The sequence below is a fragment of the Amphibalanus amphitrite genome, unplaced genomic scaffold, assembly GCF_019059575.1.
Source record: "Amphibalanus amphitrite isolate SeventyFive unplaced genomic scaffold, NRLGWU_Aamphi_draft 000137F_arrow, whole genome shotgun sequence".
Classification (NCBI taxonomy): Eukaryota; Metazoa; Arthropoda; class Thecostraca; order Balanomorpha; family Balanidae; genus Amphibalanus; species Amphibalanus amphitrite.
The window spans coordinates 535,476-559,526 of NW_024881632.1; the positions used below are offsets into that span (position 1 = coordinate 535,476).

At 53.2% G+C, this 24,051-nt stretch overlaps 2 protein-coding genes across 6 annotated transcripts in view; both read right to left on the minus strand.

Moving 5' to 3' along the window:
• Positions 1–7,429, minus strand: part of LOC122382320 (cytosolic 10-formyltetrahydrofolate dehydrogenase-like) — a 37,015-nt gene extending 29,586 nt beyond the window's left edge. Inside the window, exons 1-3 of one of the 4 annotated variants that reach the window (XM_043367497.1) lie at positions 5,131–5,148; positions 4,435–4,638; positions 2,641–2,779 (exon numbers count right to left, since the gene is read on the minus strand). In XM_043367497.1, the coding sequence (XP_043223432.1) occupies positions 2,641–2,779; positions 4,435–4,506 (211 nt within the window). In that variant the 5' untranslated portion in view covers positions 4,507–4,638; positions 5,131–5,148. Of the gene's footprint in view, positions 1–2,640; positions 2,780–4,434; positions 4,857–5,130; positions 5,149–7,143 lie in introns of those variants that run through there. The other 3 variants (XM_043367499.1, XM_043367500.1, XM_043367498.1) reach the window with 3 other exon arrangements.
• Positions 7,430–9,094: 1,665 nt separating this feature from the next.
• The window catches only part of LOC122382323 (MTRF1L release factor glutamine methyltransferase-like), an 87,445-nt gene continuing 72,488 nt past the window's right edge, over positions 9,095–24,051 (minus strand). For both annotated transcript variants that reach the window (XM_043367506.1, XM_043367507.1), the window contains exons 4-6: positions 11,342–11,564; positions 10,669–10,886; positions 9,095–9,484 (exon numbers count right to left, since the gene is read on the minus strand). In XM_043367506.1, coding sequence (XP_043223441.1) covers positions 9,202–9,484; positions 10,669–10,886; positions 11,342–11,564 — 724 coding nt within the window. In that variant the 3' untranslated portion in view covers positions 9,095–9,201. The remainder of the gene's footprint in view (positions 9,485–10,668; positions 10,887–11,341; positions 11,565–24,051) is intronic.

Sequence of the window (24,051 nt, forward strand, 5' to 3'; positions counted from 1 at the left end):
ACCTCCTATCTTTCAAGGTCAGGTCACCAGGTCACTTTGAATGACCCAACCTCAAGTCACTTTTTTGCAACTTTGTCACCGTGCCAGAGCTACAGTAGATGTCGGAGGCCTTTGAAAGTCGCAGGATGTTATTAGGTCATTAGTAGCTACAATTTGTATATCTCGGAATTTTGATATGGGTGACCTAAGGTCAGGTCAATTTCGCGACCTCCCCATTATAAGTCAATGGGGGAAAAATCAACTCCCTGTTTTTACCACTAAAACGGGTCGGAATGGCCCCATATACCATACATGACTTCATATACGATCAACCTTCACTACCTTGAGGTCTGTTTTGCTGTTGGGCAGCTGTGAGGTCATGTGACGTCATCAAAGGTCACCAAAGGTTTTTGGCCAATAACTCCGTACAGGAACAAGATACAGACGCGTGGATGGTCTCATTGTGTTCAGCTCGTCAAGACGCATCGAATGATATACATGATGACCTCGAGGTCACGTGACCTGAGGTCAACCTTTGACCTTGACCTTTCGAGGTCAACATATATATCATTCGATGCGGATTGACGAGAGGATCACGATGATGCCCTTAGTTTGTTCCTATCTTGACTAATTCGAAAGTTATTCGAGAAAAACTCTCTCCATATTTAGCGCCGCCATTTTGACTTTTTCGACCCCTGTGACGTCATCTTTGACCTGACCTGAAAATGACCTTAGTAAAAAATTGTAGATCTTGACCGTGCGTATCCGATGCCGTTTACCGCTTGTCGCTATCTTGCTTCGTTCTCGAGATCTCAGGGGGGGGCGGTCATCCGCCCCCCCCCCCCCCCGTCGGTACTAAGTTGGCGCAGACCCCCGTCGGTGCGCGGGTTAAGGATAGATGCAATTGACCCCATGGGCTGGTTCAATTGACCCTCGCATCGGGGTCATTTGAAACGGGCGTAGAGCTGTTTTATAAGCATGCGTTTGGCAGCAAAATATGTTTGAAACATAATTTTACATATCTTAAAATAAAGCCAAAAGAGCATATTTTTTCATGGCATTGTGCATTTTTCGATATGACAACTAGATCTCGCTGTGCATGTCAATATATAAAAAGTGGTTCAACTGGCCCCGCTCTTCCCCTACAACAGAGTGCAGACGGCACGAACGCAAAATGCATGCACTGCCGTGCACCAGAGAAAGCAGACCACACGCGCTGGAGGAGCTGACCACTGTCTGCGACACAGACTGGGACTATGCACATGGTCACATAAAGCTAAGCTGCACATTCTAAACTGCTCTTTTGCAATGGAGTAACATGGAAAGATAAATGGATCGGTTACGATAGAGGTCGTATGCCGTACAGCAATAGAACCGCAACGATAATATAACAGTGCGAGTATAACATCAAAACACTGTCTTCCAAACATTAACGACCCGTGGCCTGCTTTCGCCAGCGTTTGGCGAGCTCCCTCGTGGCAGCTCATGGCCGGCCCGAATGCTGACACGACAGCTTTCGGTTCTGGGCGCAGCCGGTTACAACCGGTATTTACCGGAGAGAGCCGGTTCATGGCCGGCGCCGCCTCGCGGACCAGCCTGGCGACCGTATCAGTAGAGCCAAACATACATGCACGGCCACTGCATGCCTGACTGGTCCGCCGACGGGTACATACAGTCATGGCAGGCCGGGCCGGCCGGTCCACCCGGGGGTTACGGGACGGACCCAGAGTCAGGTCGGGCTACCGAGCCAGGGGCACGAGCAGAGGGCATTATTTAGGAGGGTTGGGCATCCCCCTATGGACGAGGGTACGGGCCGGACCTGACAGGGTCGATGAGACAAGACACAATAGCTCTTGCGTATAACCTTGTGATGGAATGCAACGACCTAACTGAAAGTTTTGGGCAGTGTAACGAATGTTTCCGTTTCGAAAACGTTTTATACAGTGCTGTGCATATTATCATGGCATACAACGTATGAGGACGCCACATGAAATAATGGCGTTCAATATGAGGTAAAAAAAAGTTGAGCAATGAACAATTGAGCATGCAGAAACTTGACTAAGGACGCCGGGCCCGGAAGAAATATCAGATAACTCAAATACTAAGTCGATAAAATGCAAACATTGCAGAAGCCGTAAAATAAAACAGCTTCACTATAGCTTCATAATGCCGCAAGTAACAATGAATTAACATAGCCACGGCAGTTACGAGATGAAGATAATTCGCGAGTCGCGAGCGATGGCTATATCACTGAACACACCCGGAGTCTCTCCTGTGTCGGCAGCGAGCACATCACCACGTAAGTTACAATGACGGACATTTATCGACATTTCCCACGATTCCCGGGCAATGCACGTGGCATTGCCGCTGCCTGACCGCTTGGAACAGCGTGAGAGTTCCGGTTAGCACCTTAGTCCACCGGATATGGTGCTCAACCCAAACCAACCAACCGACCGACATTTCCGACACCAGCCAACTCCGGCTTGAGTCCTTCAGCGACAGAGCCGGTGACCGAGCCGTTCACCGTCTCGCCCTCACGCGGATGTCAATGATAAATCCACTTTCAGCACCGATGACCATGCCATTAGCCGACTCTCTCTCTCCCTCTACAGACCACGTTTGTGCCCACCCCTCTGTCCCGTGACCGCAGTAGGTACTCACCGACGGGGTCCTCGCGCGCGCCCTGATCGGGCACAGTGAACACGCCCACCACCGTGTGGCCATCCTTGCGCAGCAGCTTGTACACCTCGCCGGCGAACGAGCTCTGGCCGATGATGGCCACACGCAGCTTCTCACAGCTCTGCCGGGGAAAATCAGGGGCAGTAACAGCTCTGCTGGACAGGGTTGGAGTGGCCAGAGGCAGTCACAGCTCTGCTAGGGTACACTCAGGGGCAGTCACAGCTCTGCCAGGGCACAGTCAGGGGCAGGCACAGCCTGAGTCTTAACCAGCCCTGGTAGTGTTCAGGGGCAGTCACAGCTAACATAACAGTCAGTCCAGGGCATAGTAACTAGCAAGGCACAGTCACAGCTCTCCCTGGGTGCAGTCAGCCATCGGTTTCAGCTAACTGCTCGTCCTGCAAAGAACAAGAGCTAAAACATTAGCTGGAAAACCTGTCAGATGAATAGTGCACCTCTTTAAGCAGCTTAAGCCTTAATTATTGGATGTGTACACTGTACATTGCATCCCTTTCAATTTTTGCCATATGCCCTCATTCATTGCCAAAATGAAATATGGGTAAATATTTACTTTAGGTCCGCAATATTATTTCAACAAGAAAAAATGCACATTCTTACACTATTTGATATGCTGAATTCAGATATGATGCTTAAATGCATCAAAAATGTAAAATAAGATACTAAAACCCCAGCACATTACACCGCACTGCTGCACAATATACACTGAAGAAAGCACGCTTCCGCGACAAAAACGAAACTTACAACGCTGCCCTATAAAAGAAAAAAATGATGCGGATATTCATTAGTTTTCGACGTTATGAAAATGACATCATAATACCAAAGCACAAGAAAAACGGTGAATAAAAAAGAGAAAATATTTAGCAAAGGTAATAGAGCATGAGAAAATGATCAGAACATAACCAAACCTTACCTAACCTGACCTACTGATGTTTGCCTACTGGGGGAAAAGGAAAAAGTGACTTGCATGAATAGATTGCAAGCAATGGTAAGTCAAATATTTTTAGGTTAAGTGGTTATGCATCAGGCTTCAGGCCTTCGGCCTGAAGCCAGATACACAACCACTTAACCTAAAAATATTTGACTTACCATTGCCTGTAATCTCTCCTAAGGCATTGCCTTCGGCACTGCACCGCTCCGCCTCGATTATTTTGACGTCACTTTCCTTACAATTTATTATCATCCGTAATTTCGCTCAACCTTGGTTGGACCATTTGTAGCGGGTGCGCCGCGCAGACAGTCTTTTGACACGTGCAGTTCCGGTCGGAGGTGGGGCCGTTGGTGGTGATACTGGTGATACTAGTGTACTGGTTCTTTTAAATTGGTTTCTAGAAGGAATAAGTATCAGAAATGAAATCAGGAGGTCTCAGAGTATCGTGTGAATGACTTTTATTTACCCCTCTGTTTTGCGGACCTAAAGTAAATAAATACCGAAATATGTTGGTGTGGAGCACTACACAATTCAATTATCTCTTAGATTGTTTGGTCAGTTTGGCAAAAATGCAATCAGGATTCCAAGCAAATCTAGGCAAACCACTGATCTTTAAGTACTTCATAGACACAGGCAAGCACCCAGCATGGATATAACTTTTGACAAGTATGCCATTCAGAAACATAAGTTTATGAGCCCAATTTCTGATGCAATGAAGAAGCAATGGAAAGAATTATAACCAACCAAGACTTAACACTCCTGTATATAACCAACCAAGACTTAACACTCCTGTATACATGGATACAAAACATGAAGACAAACAAACTTACTCTCGTTGTAGAAAATGTCCTGTTGAAGTTGTTCCGTAAAACCATACCAGACACAGACAATAAGCGAATCATCTTAAGTACTTTTCAAGTTTTCAGCTTAGGATATATGTCCTTTTTATCAAGTATCTTCTGGTTACAGTGCTTGAGTAACCAAGTCAATTCTCATATAAGTACAGCTCATAGGATCAATTCCGTATAAAAAAGCTAGTAATTAAACAACTGTTAGCAGGCAAGGTTGTGACCACACCAAAACGTACGATCAACACAAAGAGCCTTGAGAGTAAAGGCAAAATAAATTTCCAGCAGTAAGAATGTGCAAATTCTCAGCTAAAACACAAAATTAACACTTGAATCAGTATAAGCCCCGCCGACAACCCACACGGCTTGAGCGCGAGCCGGCAAGTGGCGATCAACAGCTGGGTTCCGCTGCGCAGCGTCCGTCGCAGCTCCGCCATAGCTGTCTCAGACAGCTTCGTACGATAAACCAAGGATAAACAACTGCAAAACGATCCGATAACCAAGATAATGCGAAACGCGTATAATCTCCTGCACAGGTGACTTCGTGATAATTATTTTTGATCCACTGCCATACTTCACTGAAAAATAATAAAACCTAAGAAAGTTTAATTATCCCCATGAAATCCACATCCTTTTTATCGGCAAGGCCCTATAGCCCACAGAGGGCTGTTCACGGACCCTGTGTGCGGTGGGACCGCACACAGCCTCCAAGCTCCGCTCACTGCGTCCCTACGTCAGCCTTGCGTCACCGCACACAGCGACCGCTGTGGCCGGTCGGGACTGGCCCAAGGCTATATAAACCAGGTAGAACGCTCCCGACGAAAAAGTGGTGACAAGCGATAATTAGTAGCCGCGACCCTCTTTTGTTCAAAACTATATCCGCAAGCAGCATTTACAGGCTAGCGGAAATCGACCAATCGGCGTTCGGCAATACTCAACGCTGATTGGCCCGATGCTCGTGACGAAATTGCGGGGGACTGCAGCTATTCCCCTATGGCGTTTAATAGACTTACGGCTTTTGAAGGGGATTTATACCAGTTTTTGTTGGGTTTGAGGCCATTTTTGAGCTTGGATATTCTTTCTGTGACTTTTGACTGTGTAATAACGACATTTAATCATAACATTTCTATATACTACCGGTGTCACATCGACCAAAAAGACCGTAAGTACATGGGATAGACGGACCACTGCTGATGGGGCCACACATGCCGGCGTGTGGTCATCGGAGGCCCATGAGGGCTCGACATAGGCCCTTCATGGGTCGGTATAGGCCCGGTGGGTCCAGTGCAAGCCTATCAGGGGCCGGTGCTGACCCAACAGGGCCCAGTGACATATAATGTAAGGCCGTCTAGGGACGTTGAGGGCTCATGGGGGGCCATATAGGACCAATAGGGACCACATAAGCCAATCAGGGGCCATTTAGGCCAATAAAGGCACTTCAAGGGACTTGAAAAGGTCATTCAAGAGCTGTGGTGGGCCCATGAGAGGACGGCACTGGTCCAGCAGGTGCAGTCAGGGGATGTTGTACGGGTTTCTCAGTGGCCCATTTGGGCATATCAGTGACCAATTTAGACCCAGCAGTGGGCTTTGTAGACCTATCAGGGGCTGGTGATGGTTCATCAGGGGCCAGCGTTAGTCCATCGGGGCACGGCATATGCCCATCAGAGGTAATTGCGAGCCCACGCTGAACAATGATGGCCCTTCAACGGCCCCATGGATCTACATTGACCCATGGGCCATGATGTGTCATATATGCCCCTATGACAGGCCTACTCAGACCCCTGATGGACGTTCCCGGCCTCTGATGACCCTATGCTGAATGCTGATGGGGCTCTAAGAGTCTCCAATAACCCTTCGTCACCCCATTATTACCATACGCTGGCATTAGGGACCCCACATCAGCCGCAGGGCAGTCCGTACCATGACAGCATGTCTTTTCGGCCGATATTTCATCGGTAATATTTATCAAAATCATGATTTTATGGTGCCATTATATAGGTAACAGTCATAAGAAATATATTTCAACTCGAAAACAGCTCGAAACAGCATATAATTTTAAAGAAACCCCTCCGAAATCCAAAAGCCTATTCGGGTCCATAGAGAATAACTGCGGTCCCCCGCAATTTCGTCACGAGCGTCGGACCAATCAGCGTCGAGTACCGCCGAGCGCTGATTGGTGAATTTTCCGCTAGCGTGTAAGTACTGCTCACGGAACAAGAGTTCGTCGACAATCCTCCACAAACGTCTGTCACCATTTTTCATAATGCTAAACAGCCGGAGCGTACCCCCCTGGACTGGCCACAGCGGACCGTCCACCGCACGCAGCCGTGACGTCAGAGCCGCCTACCCATCCCCTACCCCCACGCCTGCTGGACGTACCGCACACACCGCACGCAGCAGTGTGCGGTGCCCGTGAACACCCCGCAGAATAGGTATTTTAAAACTCTACTTTTTGAGCTACGATAACATTGAAGAGCAAATATAACACGTCTTATCTCCAATTTCCTCCCAAAGCATGGTGCACAGCTTGCCTCACGGCCAGCTGACCGGTGGCGACAGGACATGACCCGGGGCTGGAGGAGAGGCCGGCGCGCTGGCCGCCGTCCATGGGCATTGGGCATCGGCCCGAAATAAACAACCGCGGCTCTGCAGCAGCGCGGCACTGGCCGCTGGCGGTCCGCGGCAACTCACCGTCATCTCTGCAGAGTTTCACCGCCGGACGTCCTCCGATGTCGCCTCTCAGCCGCGATCCCCGGAGCAGCCGCCGTCGGTGCCACAGCGCCGGGAGTGAGAGACGAACCGCGGCCGGCCGGGGCGCCAGACAGCGGACAGGGCCGGCCGCTGGCCCGGAGACACACCGACCAGACCGGCAGGACACTCCAGAGCCGCGGCCCGGCCCCGAATGTATACAACGCAGATCGGGGTGACCTTCACCGGGGGCCGACCAGCGCGGTCACGGGCGCCGTCTTGGCCTACCGATGCATAATGAGCCAGTCAAGTTCGAACCGATAGCTTGCAAATAAGCCGATCCCTGGCTATGCAACGCCTGCTCGAATGCATGTTCCTCAACGTATCCAAAACAGAAAGGATCCACTTAGATATAGCCCGTGTGGCACATGAAAAAGTACCCCTTGAGCGGGTGGCTCTCCCCACTTTTCCAGTGTGCGTGCCGTTGGTCCGCCTCGGGGGGGGGGGGGGAGACCAACCCCCGAGGTTCTGATGGTGCCGCAGCTCGCCTCTCCAGGCCAGTGTGCGTGTCGTTTTTGCGTGCACTGACGGCGGCACTGGCGCGACGCCAGCGGCTGTCGGGGCAGAGCCGGGTGGGGGAGGGGTCCGAGCGGCCCACTGCCGAGTGCCGGGCTCCCAGCCAGCTGACAGTGCACGTGGCCACAACGGGTGCCGGGTTACAGCGCTGAGTGCTGACCCTATGATACCTTTGGCGCTAGACTCAGCGGTGTTACCGGCACAGCGTGAGTGTCATGTAATAATACGATCCGTCAGATCATCATAGCACGTCTTTGAACTTCACATTCATGCTCCATGTTTTATATAGGCTTCCAGATCCCTCAAAATTCAGGTTCTTTGTTTATATCACGATGTATTATTTTCACTTAACCCGCGCACCGACGGGGGGGGCGGATATCCGCCCCCCCCCCCTGAGGTTTTTCGCGAATAGCGGGAAAACCACGGCGCGTAGCGCCGCGAAATTTGGTATGACTATAACCTCATCAATTTTACACATGGTGTGCAAGTTTGAACCTCCTACCTTTTAAGGTCAGGTCACCAGGTCACTTTGAATGACCCAACCTCAAGTCACTTTTTCGCAACTTTGTCACCGTGCCAGAGCTACAGTAAATGTCGGAGGCCTTTGAAAGTCGCAGGATATTATTAGGTCATTAGGAGCTACAATTTGTATATCTCGGAATTTTGATATCGGTGACCCAAGGTCAGGTCAATTTCGCGACCTCCCCATTATAAGTCAATGGGGGAAAAATCAACTCCCTGTTTTTACCACTAAAACGGGTCGGAATGGCCCCATATACCATACATGACTTCATATACGATCAACCTTCACTACCTTGAGGTCTGTTTTGCTGTTGGGCAGCTGTGAGGTCATGTGACGTCATCAAAGGTCACCAAAGGTTTTTGGCCAATAACTCCGTACAGGAACAAGATACAGAGGCGTGGATGGTCTCATTGTGTTCAGCTCGTCAAGACGCATCGAATGATATACATGATGACCTCGAGGTCACGTGACCTGAGGTCAACCTTTGACCTTGACCTTTCGAGGTCAACATATATATCATTCGATGCGGATTGACGAGAGGATCACGATGATGCCCTTAGTTTGTTCCTATCTTGACTAATTCGAAAGTTATTCGAGAAAAACTCTCTCCATATCTAGCGCCGCCATTTTGACTTTTTCGACCCCTGTGACGTCATCTTTGACCTGACCTGAAAATGACCTTCGTAAAAATTGTAGATCTTGACCGTGCGTATCCGATGCCGTTTACCGCTTGTCGCTATCTTGCTTCGTTCTCGAGATCTCAGGGGGGGGCGGTCATCCCCCCCCCCGTCGGTGCGAAGTTGGCGCAGACCCCCGTCGGTGCGCGGGTTAAACGCAGTTCACAACACTACAATGAACAATCTCGGACACTCTTCATGCGCTCACCATAAAAATCAATCGAATCATTCACAAAAGGCGTCACAAACCGACCTTACATCGACTTATGATTGCCGCACTGCAGCTCATGACACGACCGACGAGTCAAAGGGGTCCTCCCTCCCTCTCTCCTGCTCCCGCTGCGCCTCCACGAAGCGCTCGCGGCCGGTGAAGTCCCGGTGCACCTGGGGTCGCGTCAGCCCCGTGCCGGGCTCTGAGAGCAGCGCCACTACAGTCTCCGGCTGTCCGAGGCCGAGCTCGAGCAGGAGGCGGCCGCCGGGCCGCAGCCAGCCGGCCGAGCGGCGCAGCAGGCGGCGCACCAGCGCCAGGCCGTCCCGCCCGCCGTCCAGCGCCGCCCGGTCCTCGTACCTGCAAACACACCATGTGAGGTCACACGCTGGAACGAGAAAACCACGCCCGAACGCCGCCCGGTCCTTGTAACTGGAAACATCGCACAACACGGGGTCACACGCTGGAAAGAGAAAACCACGCCCGAACGCCGCCCGGTCCTCGTAACTGCAAACACACGGCACCACACGCGTCACACGCCGTAACGAGAAAACCACGCCCAAACGCCGCGCGGTCCTCGTAACTGCAAACACACCATGTGAGGTCACGCACCGGAGCGAGAAAACCACGGGGATGAGCGCCGCCCGGTCCTCGTAACTGGAAACACATCGCACCACACGGGTCACATGCCGGAACGAGAAAACCACGGGAGAGCGCGGTCCTCGTAACTGCAAACACATCGCACCACACGGGTCACATGCCGGAACGAGAAAACCACGGGAGAGCGGTCACCAGTCCTTGACAGGAAACACACCGCACCACACGGTCACATTCGCAACAACGAAGACAGACACACAGACAGTCTTATACAGACTGCACGGTATCACAGCATTCCACTGCACTGCGGAGCCTTTACACAGGATACAGCGAGAAACGCTCCACCAAACTGTGAATTGAGGCTGCAGCATCCAGCCTTCTGCCCCGAAGTCCCACTTCACTTCGTTATGTAATTGCACGCTGCAAAGCCAGTGTACGGACTCGTGAGATACCACTCAAGGGTGGTAGGAGTTAGGGGGAGACAATTATGGTCTGGACGGGCACCCTAGTGGGTTGTCGGGACTGTGCCCATCCAGTGGACAGGCCGCCCAGCCCCATAACACTCACTGCACCTGGCCACGGGCGTGCTCCTAGGCAGTAGCGGCGAAACATCCTCAATTAACGGGGGGGGGGGGGGGCACTGCCGACTTTTGGTCCATTCTTTCCATGCAACGCCCATAGGACTAATGTTAAAATGGCAAAATCAATGGGGGCACGGTGCCCCGGTGACCTGACCCTCCCCCCTTCCCCGCCTATGCTCCTAGGTAGCTTCCCGCATGGGATAAAGTTGCCCGTCCAGTCTGGAGCAGGGGGTGGAGGCGTGAAGAAGGACTTGGGCTGTCCTGAGGATGGAAATGACGGAGCGGAGGATCTCTCTCTACTCCGACCCCAAACAGCTATGAAGTTCGCCCCCTCTCCCAGTTTCGGCGGTGCTGCCGGGCGCTCACAGCAGTATCTCCGGCTGCAGCCGCCGCAGGTCGGCCGTCGGCACGTAGGGCGGGTTGCTGACCACCATGTCGAACCGCTGACCCTCTATACAGGGCAGTCCGGCGTCGGTGAGCGCCGCGCGGTGCACGTGCAGTCGCTCAGAGACGCCCAACCGAGCGGCGTTCTCCTCAGTCAGCAGACAGGCGGCCTCAGACGGGTCCACCGCCACCGCTGACACCTGGCGGCCGAGGGGAGAAGCTCAGCTTTAGGGGATTCACCACACAGTGCCGCTGTATATTGTCGTCTACTGGGCATCTCGAGGTCGATGGCGGTTATTTCCAGGGCTGCTGAGTACCAGTAGGAGTAAGTAGGTCGACAGTTCTGCCGGAGTCGTAGTCGGAGTCATAAAAAAATTCATCGACTCCGCAGCCCTGAACTTAGTTCCCAGTCGGTGATTCAGCAACACAAACGTATAGCTCACTAAGGCATTGTAGTTACGAGGTAGGATGACAGCGAATCTTATATCACAGAAAATGTTTCGCTAACGTCAAAATAACATGTAATTCGGTCAGTCGACATTAGAGCCAGTACTTTGCGATGAAAAATTGAGAGAAAAAAGCTCTAAGCTTAGCACGACTTTATTTGTCACGTGGTGATTCAGGCGACGCCCGGTACAGCGCTCGTTTTAGTCACCTGTTTGAGCCAGTGCAGGACGGCGAGGGTGATGACTCCGGAGCCGCAGCCGACCTCCAGCAGCCGGGGGCTCCGTTCGCCGGCGGCGGCCAGCGGGCGCAGCCGGTCGGCAGCCAGCAGCGCCAGCCGCTCCGTCTCGGGCCGCGGCACCAGCACCGGCGGACGCACCGACACCGTCACGTCGCAAAACTCCCACTCGCCCACGATGTACTGCACGGGCATCCTGGCGGCGGAGCGGCCAGCCGCCAGTCACTGGGTCACCAGGGGTCGGGACAGGAGTTTTGATGAAATGACCATCAGGTCAAATATCACATACCTGCGTGGAGATGATGCCATTGAAGGCACAAAGGACTTCGGCTCCTTTGGAAGGTCCAGGCCCCAGGGCCTGTGCAAACCACTCATGGTGCGTGGCATCACAAAGAGATGGAAACAAAGTATGGGTTATTTTCTCTCGGCAGGCCCTACAAAGGCAGAGGTCCAGCGAGAGCTTTTGGTGCAGTGTGTCACCAAGCTGCAGGAAGCTGGTCTCACAGTAGTGGCCTCTGTGTGTGACATGGGCGCCACGAACCAGCAGACCTACCGACTTCTCGGCGCTTTGTTTGTTTGTTTATTGGGGCTTTAGGGCGCGTCGACTGCAAAGGTCATTTTGCGCCCATAACGTCGCGCTAGTAAAACAAGTGTTTCAAAAGAAGAAACTTTCTAGATATCAAGACTAGAAAGTAGAAGACTTTATAAAAAAAGCAGGGTAAAATAAAACAACGCAAAAGCGTCGTAATAGACAACTGACTAGACAAGGAGACTAGAGAGGATTTGGGTCAGGTCGAGTAAATCGCTTGGAATTTGACTGCACGGATAAAGGAAAAGATGTTGCCAGATAAAACCCAGGGTGACTCGTCACCCAGCAGGTGGCGGACAGTGGTACCCGGAGCGATGCGGCCGAGGTAGCGCGTCCGGTCTGGTTCTAAAAGTGGACAAGATAAGAGCACGTGAGCGACGGTAAGAGGCGCGGAACAACCGTTGCAAATGGCCTGCTCGTCTCCGCGGAGGAGGTGGCCATGCGTGGCATATGTATGGCCGATCGGCCGCTGAGGACGGTAGCTACCGAGTGGGTGGTCAGGATGTGGCTGCGTTGTTCGACGTGCCGCACCTGTTCAAATGCCTGCGGAACGCTCTTCTCAAGTACGACGTCACAGTGGACGGCCACGTCGTCAGCTGGAACCATCTGATGGCTCTGTACCACTGGGATCGCTGCCGGAAGCTGCGAGCAGCACCGAAGCTGAAAACGCTCCACCTTCGACCAACACCATTCAAAAAGATGAGCGTTAAGTTGGCCACCCAGGTCATGAGCCGTTCAGTTGCTGTTGCAATGACTCTCTTCTCTGAACTCGGTAAGATTCACTGCTGGTGGCTGACCCATTCTTCCATTCATTTGTCGCGTGCATTACCAGTATTTTTTGCTCGATTGTGGAAACAATACACGCAATTTTGTCAAGATATCTTAATTAGACAGCAGTCAATATCATGAGCGGTTTGACTGGTTTGGCACTTGGTAGCCCGCACCCCTCACCACCAAATAGGGAGCGTTTTGCAGTATCCTGAAAAATTATGTAAATTTTGAAAAATAGAGCCCCTCCTGTCCTCACGTGAAGGGCTACTCCATGCTGAACATGTGCCTTTCAGTGTCCTTTCAGTGTCCTTTCAGTGTCTGATGATGATCTTTGCAATGTTTCAACCATTCCAGGTATCCTGGCTCCAGAGAGCAGACACAGCGGCAGCACTGATGAAACTGAACGACCTCTTCGACGTGCTGAACTCCAGCAGCCGGTTGGCTAAGTGCTTCAACAAGAGGGCCATCTCGCGCATGAAGCCAGCAACGGCCGAGCGACACCTCAGCCTCCCCCAGGAGGCCGATCAGTGGTTGGGAAGGTGGGTCGTGGGGGATGGGTCGGTTCGAATCGACTCCATCGGGGGCCTCCGTCAGACTATCCGTGGGGTACAGAACGTTTGGGAGAAGTGCAAGGGGACGGACTGCCGGTTCCTATGCACTCGCCGTCTAAACCAGGATCCACTTGAAAATCTGTTTGGTGTTATCCGTCAGCGTGGCGTCAACATGGGACAACCCCGACCCCACCCAGTTCAGACATGCGTACAAACATGCTGTCCTCAACATTCTGATGGTGGCCCCTGAAACGGCTAACTGTGAGGCCGACAGCGACAGTCTGCTCATTGGTCTGGGGATGATCGCCGGAAGTGCAGGGCGTGGCCGTGCTCCTTGTTGTTGTTTATTGGGGCTTAAGGGCGCGCCGACTACAAGGTCATTTTGCGCCCATAACTATATGCAAGTAAAGCAAGTGTGTCACGAGAAAACCGACGTAATAAAAGGCTTAAAAAAGCCTAAAAGCTGGTTAAAAAGAGCAAAGAAGGGTAAAATACTCCAAGCGTATCGTAAAAGACAGCTGACTAGGCGTAAGGACTAGATTAGAATAGACGTATGGACTAGTTGGTTTGGTATCAGATCGAGTAGATTACTTGGAATTTGATTGAACGGATAAAGGAAAATATGTTGCCAGATAAAACCCAGGGTGACTCGTCACCCAGCAAGTGGCGGACGGTGATATCCGGAGCGATGCGGCCCAGGTAGCGAGTCCGGTCCGGTTCCAAGCGTCGACAAGATAAAAGCACGTGGGCGACGGTGAGAGGCACGGCGCACCCGCCGCAAACGGGCTGCTCATCTCCGCGGAGAAGGTGGCCATGCGTCGCATACGTATGACCGATGCGGAGCCTGCATAAAATCACTTCGTTTGACCTGTTGTCTTGCGAGCAAGACCTCCAATGCTCCAGAGTCGGCTTCACCTCTCGGAGCTTCCTGCCTCCACGCAGGCGCCACTCTGCCTGCCACTCCGTTAGAATAAAAGATCGTACAGCAGGGTAAAAATCACGCGCCGGCAATGGCAACCGACGAGTGCAGGGTGCTGCAGCAGCACGCCTTGCAGCCGCGTCTGCCAGCTCATTGCCATGAACGCCAACGTGACTGGGAATCCAGCAGAACTGAACAGATTTACCCGATTGTTCTACTGACTGAAGCCGAGCTAAAATGTCTTGAACGATCGGGTCGGCTGGATTAAAACTCCGCAGGGCCAACAGGCTGCTTAGGGAGTCCGATAAAATCAAGTAAAAAGGTCCGTCCGATACCTCAATAAAACACAAAGCCTTCTCGATGGCAACAAGTTCCGATGAAAACACCGAGGCGAAAGATGGCAACGAAAATGAACGGGTATCGTCGCCAGCGACGAAAGAACAGCCCGCTCCCTCAGGTGTTTTAGAGCCGTCTGTGAATACAGGAATAAAACCATCGTAAGAGGCAAGGTGTTCCAAGGCTCGGACTCGTGCCTCTGCAGGCAGCAACTTGCCCTTTGGAACTGCAGAAAGCGAAAGATCCACCTGTGGACTGACACTTTTCCACGGTGGAGGGGGCGCAGCCCAGGTACGACGAACGTTACGCAATGCTATGTCAGCTATTGAAAACAGTTCTTTCATGCGCACTCCGAACGAGGGTCGTAACCTTCCGTTACATCGGGTGGCATGCCGTGAAAAAACGTATGGGTACGTCGGGTGCATAGGAAATTGGCGCAGTTTCAGCGCGTACCGCATACCCAACATCTGACGGCGGAGTGAAAGTGGCGGTTCATGCGCCTCAGCAAGAATGCTGCTCCTGGGCGAGGTGCGGAATGCTCCGGTGGCTACTCGGAGTGCTGCATGATGGACTGTATCCAGGACCCTCTTGCTAGATTCACTCGCTGAATCGTAGACATAAGAAGCGTAATCTAGCTTCGATCGTACAATAGATCGATATAGAAGAAGAAGGGTCCTGCGGTCCGCACCATAAGATGTGCGGGCGACACATTTTAAAACGTTCAGGGATTTAAAACATCGTTCCCGAAGCGTTCTAAAATGTTCTTTATACGTTAAACGACTGTCAAAAAAGATCCCAAGAAACTTCGCCACCGCACAGTGGCCCTTTTTCAGAATTAGCACGCATAAATTCAAAATATTTTTTCTCTTCTTTTGAGTAAAAAGCAGTCTAATCGTGTGCAAAACATTCCAAACTATCCGATGGTGCCATTTTTACCTCCTAAAAAATAATTATCTTTGGTAAAACTGACCGCAAAATCGAAGTTTGTCGAGAGGCGCGCGGACACCACCGGCGGACCCTAAAAAGTAGGTTGAGATGAACATCAATTTGTAAGGCTTTCGGTGAGAAAATATTAAAAATTAGTGGCATGGCTGTGAAGCTGAGTTTACGTAGAAGCCCTAGAAACCACAATTTTCATTGTATAAACTTAAATAGACCACTTTTGCCGAATATTGCGGACACAATAACAGGACAATTATTAACTGGAGATGGCGGCATACATATGAAGCTTTATGTTAAGTAGCACACTCTGGAACATGTCGTATTATACATCGTTCGAATCGCCGATCTCTTCTGACCATGTCCACCAAAGGGCATCGCGCCATTTTGCGCCATTTTGCTTCTACGGTGGATAACGTGAGCCAGTTCAGTCCACGAGCGGCTGTGGCTCCTGTTCGATACGACTAAGCTCATTGACCTGGCTCGAAGCTGGTGTCACCTGGTGTGCGCCTAAATGTGGCTTGACTTTTGCCATAAGATGTGCTAATTGAAATTACACTAACGGTGGCTGGCAACAGCTGTAGATGCGGTCACGTGACGCCCTGGGGCGTCCTGGCGGTCAGCGCAGCGCGGTCGGCTGGCGGGCTCGCCACACTTGCGTTCGGAGCGGCCTGGCCGGCGGGCGAGCCGTGCAAACGTGCGCCAAATCTTGGCCCGAGCGGTCTGTCGCTGTTGGGCCGAATCTCCTTGGGCAGTTCGTTTCTTTTCTTCTCTTTGCATTGGCAGGGAATACGTCCTTGATCACGTGGTGATGTCTTGCACCACTTTCAGGTATTGTGGGAATTAATGCGTGCTAATTCTGAAAAAGGGCCACTGTGCACCGGACGAGTAGGAATCACCTGTCCATAGAGCTGGATTCCCAAGGGAAGGTCGCCGCAGCGGCGGCGGCAAAAGTGCATAGCGACGGTCTTCGTTGTTGCAAAACGAAGACCGTTGTCACGACTCCATCTCTCCAACCGCGTCACTGCAAGCTGCAGCTGTCTGGCCATATGCCGAGCGCTTGAAGCGGCAAACCAAATGGCAAAATCATCCACGAAGAGCGATCTACCGATCGAGACCGGCAGATCATCAGCGATGTCATTAATCGCCACTGCAAAGAGAGCCACACTAAGCACCCCGCCCTGGGGAACTCCGTTCTCTTGAGTAAAACTGCTCGAAAGACTACTGCCAACTCGGACTTTGAACCGACGACCCGATAAAAAGTTCTTAATAAAGAGGCCCATCCGGCCGCGTATGCCGTACTTGTGTACTTTGGAAAGTATTTTGTGTCGTAACACTGTATCATAGGCCGCCTCAATATCAAAGAACAGTGCTCCAAGGTGCTTCTTTTCAGTAAAACAGGTGCGTATCTCGGTGTCGAGGGCTAAAATGTGGTCAACAGGGCTGCGGTGCTTTCTAAAACCGCACTGGGCGTTTGTAAAAACACCGTGATGTTCCAAAAACCAGCTAAGACGCACATTGACCATCTTCTCCATCAGCTTTGAAAGCGATGATGTGAGAGAGATGAGCCGATAGTGGAGAGGGTCATGTCCCGACTTGCCAGCCTTCAAAATAGGAATGATAGTGGCTTCACGCCAGGTCTCAGGGAAAGTGCCAGTCTCCCAAAGCGAATTGAAAGTTGCTAGCAGCGCCTCGAGGGCAACTGCTGGGAGATGACGGAGCATGTCGTTGTGGACAGCATCCGGACCTTCTGAGACGCTGCGCAACGAGCTGATGGCAGACGTGAGCTCAGCCATAGAGAAAGGCTCATTGTACATCGAATTTTCAGCTGTGCTGAAGTCCACGGCGGCTGGTGCAGGTCGTGAGGACGGCTCTCCTCGGCAGCGCTGATAGAGTGCACGGCCTATCGTCTCTGCGACGTGTAAAGGGTGGGATATGTCCGTGTTGTTCACTCTTAAAACCGGAAGCGGAAAAGCTGAACCGGCCTTCAATGCGCTTCATGCGTGCCCATATCTGGGTCGTAGGAGTAAAACGGTTTAAGGAACTCACGTACGTGCGCCATGAAACAGCCTTTGCCTCTTTTAAAACGCGACGGGCAAAAGCCCGCGCTTTCTTAAAAGCGATGAGGTTCTCAGTAGTACTACTCCGGTCAAACTTTCTAAAAGCGCGCTTCCTGGCACGAATCGCATCTCCGCATTCCTTGGTCCACCACGGGACCGGAGGACGACGAGGCTGACTCGACGTCTTGGGTATGCACCCGTTTGCGGAGTCAATGAGTAAACATGTAAAATCATCTGTAGACATCACAGAGGCGTCGGCTCTGGATAAAACCGTGGCCTCTACGGCGGCCTGGAATTCGCTGTGATGATGATGATTTGGAGTGACAGGGCGCACCAGCTGCGAGGCTATATCGCGCCCATTTCTTATTTAACTTCCTCAGTGTCGGGCGTTAAAAATCACCTGAAGGCCGGAGGCCGCAATAAACGAAAAGAGACGAGAAGAGTCTAGCAAAGAGGACTCGTCACCTAAGACTGCTCTCAAAGAAAGCTGGGCTCCGCGCAGGCCCAGAAACTTCAGCCGCTCAGCTTCCAGTCTCGGACACTCCAGAAAAACGTGTCGGACGGAAAGTCTGTCGCCACATCTCGCACAAACAGGTCTTGGGCCGACGCCAATAAGGTGTCCATGGGTACCGAAAGTGTGCCCTGTGCGAAGCCGACAGAGGATAACCTCCTCTCGACGCGACTTGCGCGACGCAGACAACCAGGTTGCCAAACCCGGTTTGATGCGTAGCAGCTTGTTTGTCTGACATTTGCTCCAATCCTCCTGCCACTTTCCGCGGAAGAATGAGCTCACCGCAGGGAAAAAGTCCCTGGCCGGTAGAGGGAACCGGCGGGAGCAGGGCTGCCGCGCCGCATGGTTCGCAGCACGGTCCGCCCGCTCATTGCCAGCTATACCAACATGGCTAGGAATCCAGCAAAAAGTCACTGAGGTACCCTCTCGGTCGAGAGCCGTCAAACGGAGAAGAATCTCCTGTACGAGGGGGTCAAGTGGATAGAATTGTGTCAAGGACTGGAGTCCGCTCAATGAGTCGGAGAGGACAAGATATGACCGAGCGGGATGAATCTGGATAAAACACAAAAGTTTGAGGACGGCGACCAATTCGCAGGTAAAAACGGATGCATGTTTAGGTAAAGTAAAACATCGCACAGCGTCGCCGCAGACGAAGGCACAGCCAGCACCGAGGTCCGACTTGGACCCATCGGTGTATGCCACGGCATGGCATGAATATGATTCAATATGTTCCAATGCCTTCGCCTTGAAGGCCAGAGGCAGAATTTGGTCTTTCCGTGTGCCTGATAGGGTTAGGTCCACAGAGGGGACAGATAACCTCCAAGGCGGTTCAGGCAGGATAACAACTCGCATGATGTCCCGAGTGCTTAGGCCACAATCTCGGAGGAGATCGGCCGTTCGGGTGCAGAAAACTCGAGAGCGGCTCCTCTCGTCGCCATCAAAGACTGCTAAGAGCGACCTGGAGAAAGCCGGTCCGTGAGCAGGATGGGAAGGGAACTGACGAAGTTTGATGGCGTATCGCATGCCCAACATCTGCCTTCGTAGGGCCAGAGGGGGCTCGTTCGCCTCAGCTAACAAGCTGACGACAGGAGTAGTTCGGAAAGCACCAGTCGCAATGCGAATCGCTGCGTGGTGGACAGTGTCAAGGATAAGCTTGGATGAGGATGCAGCGTTGTCATAGATAAAAGATCCATAGTCCAGACGGGACCGCACCAGAGACCGATAAAGAAGGAGTAGCGTACTACGGTCAGCGCCGTAGGACATGCGAGCGACACACTTCAGAATGTCAAGAGCTTTAAGACATCTGTCACGGAGACACTTTATGTGACTTCGGTATGTGAGTCGGCAGTCAAGAGTCATGCCAAGGAACTTGGCCTCCGCAACCACCGGTATGGCTTCACGGTAGAGCCTCACCACCATGGGTGCAGTGGGGCGACGCTTACGGGAAAACTGCATGCCTACCGTCTTTGCAGAGGAGAACCGGAAGCCGTTCTCCTTGCCCCATGCCTCCACTCGAGCAACTGCCATCTGCAGCTGTCGCTCCATTGATCGAGTCGACGCCGCACTGCACCAAATAGCGAAATCATCGACGTAAAGAGCGCGGCCGATGGCTGGAGAGAGGACCTTTTCAATGTCGTTGATCATGACACCAAAAAGCGTCACGCTGAGCACACCGCCTTGTGGGACTCCATTAATCTGGGCGAACCGCTCAGATAACTGGTTGCCCACACGAACACGGAAGAAACGATCACCAAGAAAACTGCTTAGAAAATGACCCATCGTGCCTCGAATGCCTAGCTTATGCAGCTTCTGTAAGATACCGAATCGCCAAGTGGTATCATACGCTGCTTCAATGTCGAAGAACAAGGCGCCTACTTGACGACCTTGTTTAAAATTCGAGCGGACAACTGAGTCAAGAGTAAGAACGTGGTCGACAGTACTCCGGTGCTTTCTAAAACCACACTGAGAATTGGCAAGAAGTCCGTGCCGCTCCAGATGCCAGGTAAGTCGGATATTCACCAGCTTTTCCAACAGCTTTCCAACGGCGGATGTGAGCGCAATTGGGCGGTAGTGCAGAGGGTCCAAACCGCTCTTCCCTGCTTTTAGAACAGGGATGACAACTGCCTCCCGCCAGGAGTTTGGGTAAACACCCGTCATCCATAGGAGGTTGAACAGCTGAAGGAGAGCATCCAGAGCAACCGGAGGGAGATGGCGAAGCATCTCATTGTGGACAGAATCCGGGCCTTCTGCGACACATTTAAGACAGCTTATAGCTGACTTGAGCTCAACCATTGTAAAAGTATCGTTGTAGCTCAAAACGTCGGAGGTGCTAAAATTGACCCCAGAAGCTTCACAAGACGAGCGGTGCCTGACAAAGGATTCGTCGAGGGACTCATCACCACACCGCCGATAGAGGGCGCGGCCTATCTCCGAAGCAACGGCGTTTGGCTCCATGATGTCCCTTCCATCCACCTTCAGCACGGGTAAGGGTACAGAGGAGTGCCGGCCCGAGATGCGCTTTATGCGCGACCATACTTCGCCGATTGGAGTAAAACGATTAAGAGTGCTGACATATCGTTTCCAAGATAAGATCTTGGCCTCTTTGATAGTGCGCTTGGCAACCGCTCTGGCTCTCTTAAAAGCTATCATGTTGGCCGTGGAACTATTCCGCTGAAAGGCACGGTAGGCACGCTTTCGGGCACGAATTGCATCAGAACAGGCATCACTCCACCACGGAACTGGTGGTCGTCGGGGCATACCGGAACTGCGGGGTATGCAGGCTTCGGCAGCCTCGACGAGTTTGGACGTGAAATCATCGACTGACAAACTGTATGTTGGAACATCTGAGAATGACTCTGTCAGTCTCGCCTCGAATTCGGTCCAGTCTGCCTTCGTTAAGTTCCACCTGGGTGGCCGACAGCCAACTGAGCCATGCTCCCGGAGGTCCAGCCAGATCGGAAAATGGTCGCTGCCCATTGGGTGCGCAGCAACGCGCCACGTGAAAAGAGGAGCGAGCTGCGGACTGCTAAGACTGAGATCTAGAACTGATGTCTGGCCAGAAGGTAGAGTAAAATGAGTTGGAGCACCGGAGTTAAGGACGCATAAGTCCTCATCGCCAATAAAAGATGCTAAAAGTCGACCACGGGTGCAAACTGTCTGACATCCCCATGCAGAGTGGTGAGAGTTAAAATCGCCTAGAATCAAAACTGGCTGAGGTAGCTCTGCCAGTAACATACGAAGATCCTGCACAGGGAGAGACTCCCCTGGTGGGCAGTACAGTGAACAACAGGTTAGCTCCCGGTGACCGAGAGCCACCCGAACAGCGACCGCTTGAAGTGGGGATCTGACCGGGATTGGTCTCGTCGAAATTCTATGGCTGACAGCCACGAGAACACCACCGTGAGCAACTGAGTCGGTATCCAGGTCCTTCCTGAAAATGGAATACCCTTTCAAATGTAGGTGATGCTCTGGTTTCAGCTTCGTCTCCTGTAGACAGACCAGGAGAGGACAGTCGCGACGGATCACCGTCTGTAAATCAACAAGGCTACTGCGGAGTCCTCTACAGTTCCACTGTAAGAAACTCTGCATGGAGAAGACAGTAAAAGAGGCGCAGAAGCGCTTTAAAAGCCCGTCCAGACGTAAAACAGCCCAAGAAGGCGATAAAACTGTTTAAAAGATTGAGTAGAAAGACGACTAGAAAATCACCTCCCCAGAGGATTCGTATTGAATCCTCGCGTGGCTAGTTCTCTGTCGGCCGTCGGCAGACTGGGACCGAGGTCCCACAGGGCCTGAAAAGGTTCGGTTGCCAAACCGCACCCGGCCAGGGCCCTGCTCTGGCGGCGACGGGGGACCACGCTTGGCCGAACGCCTGCGTTCGGCCAGCACCGAGCCTGGGGGGCTGGGTGCAGGATCCGGCACGCTGAGGGTTCCGGATGCCGCCCCAAGGGACGGCGGAGGGGGCCGCCTCGGGAGAGGCGGGGGAGGGGGAGGGGGCATGGCCGGAGAGCCGGCCGGGGCGTTCACCATTGGGGACGGCCTCCCCTCCTTGGCCTTCTCGGCCAGTCTGGCACGTTTGGCGTCCCTCGCCCGTCGCTCCTCCTCTCCCCGCTTCAGGGTTTCCAGCACTGCTGGGCTGATCGCCCTGTCAGATCCCGGAGATGGTGGTACAGTGGCTGTTGGAGACTGGCGCCTCGACGGGCGGCGCCGTGGGTGAACAACGGTCCAGTCATCCTCAGATTCTGCCCGGCGACGTGCATCAGCAGCAGGCGCTGCTGGCACAGAATCGGCTGCGGGAGCCGGCGGGGTGTCATCCTCAATGAGCCCCGAGAGGAGCTGGATCAGCTCTGCTACAGAAAGCTGGCGAAGATTGCCGGCCTTCCTGAGGGCACCACTCACTCCAGGTCCGAGGGCGACCCGGCTTGCAGCAGGTTGGGGTGGCCGAGCGGCCACATCTCGGTATGAAAGCGAAGGTGCGGGAGTGCGCTGTCGCACCCTGTCCCGCGCCTCGCGAAAGGAGACGTTCTCCTTCGTCATCAATGCGCGCACCTCAGCCTCAAACACAAACTTAGGGCATTTGCGGTGCCATGCCCGGTGCTGGCCACCGCAGTTGGCACATTTGACACTGTCCGATTGGCAAGCGTCAGAGCCATGCCCCTCAGCTGAGCAGACCCCACAGCGCTGTGTTCCCCGGCACTTCGAGGAGACGTGCCCGAAGGCCTGGCATTTGAAACACCGGACTGGATCCGGAAGAAAGGCACGAATGGGAACCACAAGATAGCCAACCTTGACCTCCCGCGGGAGGGTGGGGCGGTTCAGAGTTAAAACGATTGAGTCGGTGTTCATAAGAGATCCTTTCACCTTACGGCGGATGCGGCGGGCATGGGTGACACCTTGCCCTTCCATTCCGTCCACGACTTCGTCGTCCGCCACGCCGCGGAGGTCCGGGCATGTGATCACTCCCCGCACTGAATTTTTGAACGGATGTGGCTCAACTTTGACCTCTATTTTGCGGACCTGCTTATCACGTGCCTTGAATGATATTTCTTTGAGGGCAAGCATATTCCGGATCTCAGTTTGGTTCGTCAGGTGGATTTCCAGGGTCCCGTCTGGGCGTTGGGTTACACGCTGAGGCTGACAGTGAGGCGAGAGTGCCTGCTCTCTTTGAAACGGATTGAGTTTGAGCGGCACGGGCTGGCCAGACTCATCCTGATCGGTTGAGCTCATGAGCAGAAAGTGAGGCAGCGGCCTCCCAAGATCACCGGGTGGCCGAGGGGTTGCCTCAGTCGAGGTCTGGGGGCGAGGACATCCGGGCGGGGCCGGAGTTGAAGTGGTCGCCGAGGTCGAAGTGGTCGCCGAGGTCGAGGTGGTCGTGGTTGAGGTCGAGGTCGAGGTAGGGGTCGGGGGAGGGAGTTCAGAATCCATGCAGTGTGAGTTGGTCTCCGCCAGCTCGGCCGCCGACGCTCCGCAACGGCGCCGCTACAAGGCCTGGGTCGGCCGAGCTGACTGTACGGGACTTGGCGGCACCTTCCGCGGGGGAGAGAGAGACTCACCACCCCCCACGGTCGGATACCGCCTCCTCCCTTGACGCCTCGCCGAGTCACCGCCAGGGGCAGCGACAGATCAGTCCCACCGACGGAGGACGAGCACAGGTGCCCGAACCCCGCCGGCGACACCACTCCGACACCACTCCCGGCGGCATCACGACTGGGAATGGCTCCTCAAGTGCGGCGCCCCACTGAGTATCCCGCCCTTACAGAACTCAGGGCCAAAGAGGCGTGTTGCCCAGCCACCGCGACTGGCTCCGCACGGTGGGGGGCTCAACCTCCAGGATCCCGTTGTCCTGGGGTACGGGTCGGCTCGCCTAGCCTAGTAAAACCGGCTGGTACCCGAGGGGACGCCACTCCCCTTACACTAGCCCAACTCGGCTGTGTTCCTGCGGGTGCAAAAACAACGAAAAAGGTAGGAAAAGAATCAGAAAGCTGTGATCGAACGAAACGCGGACATCCAG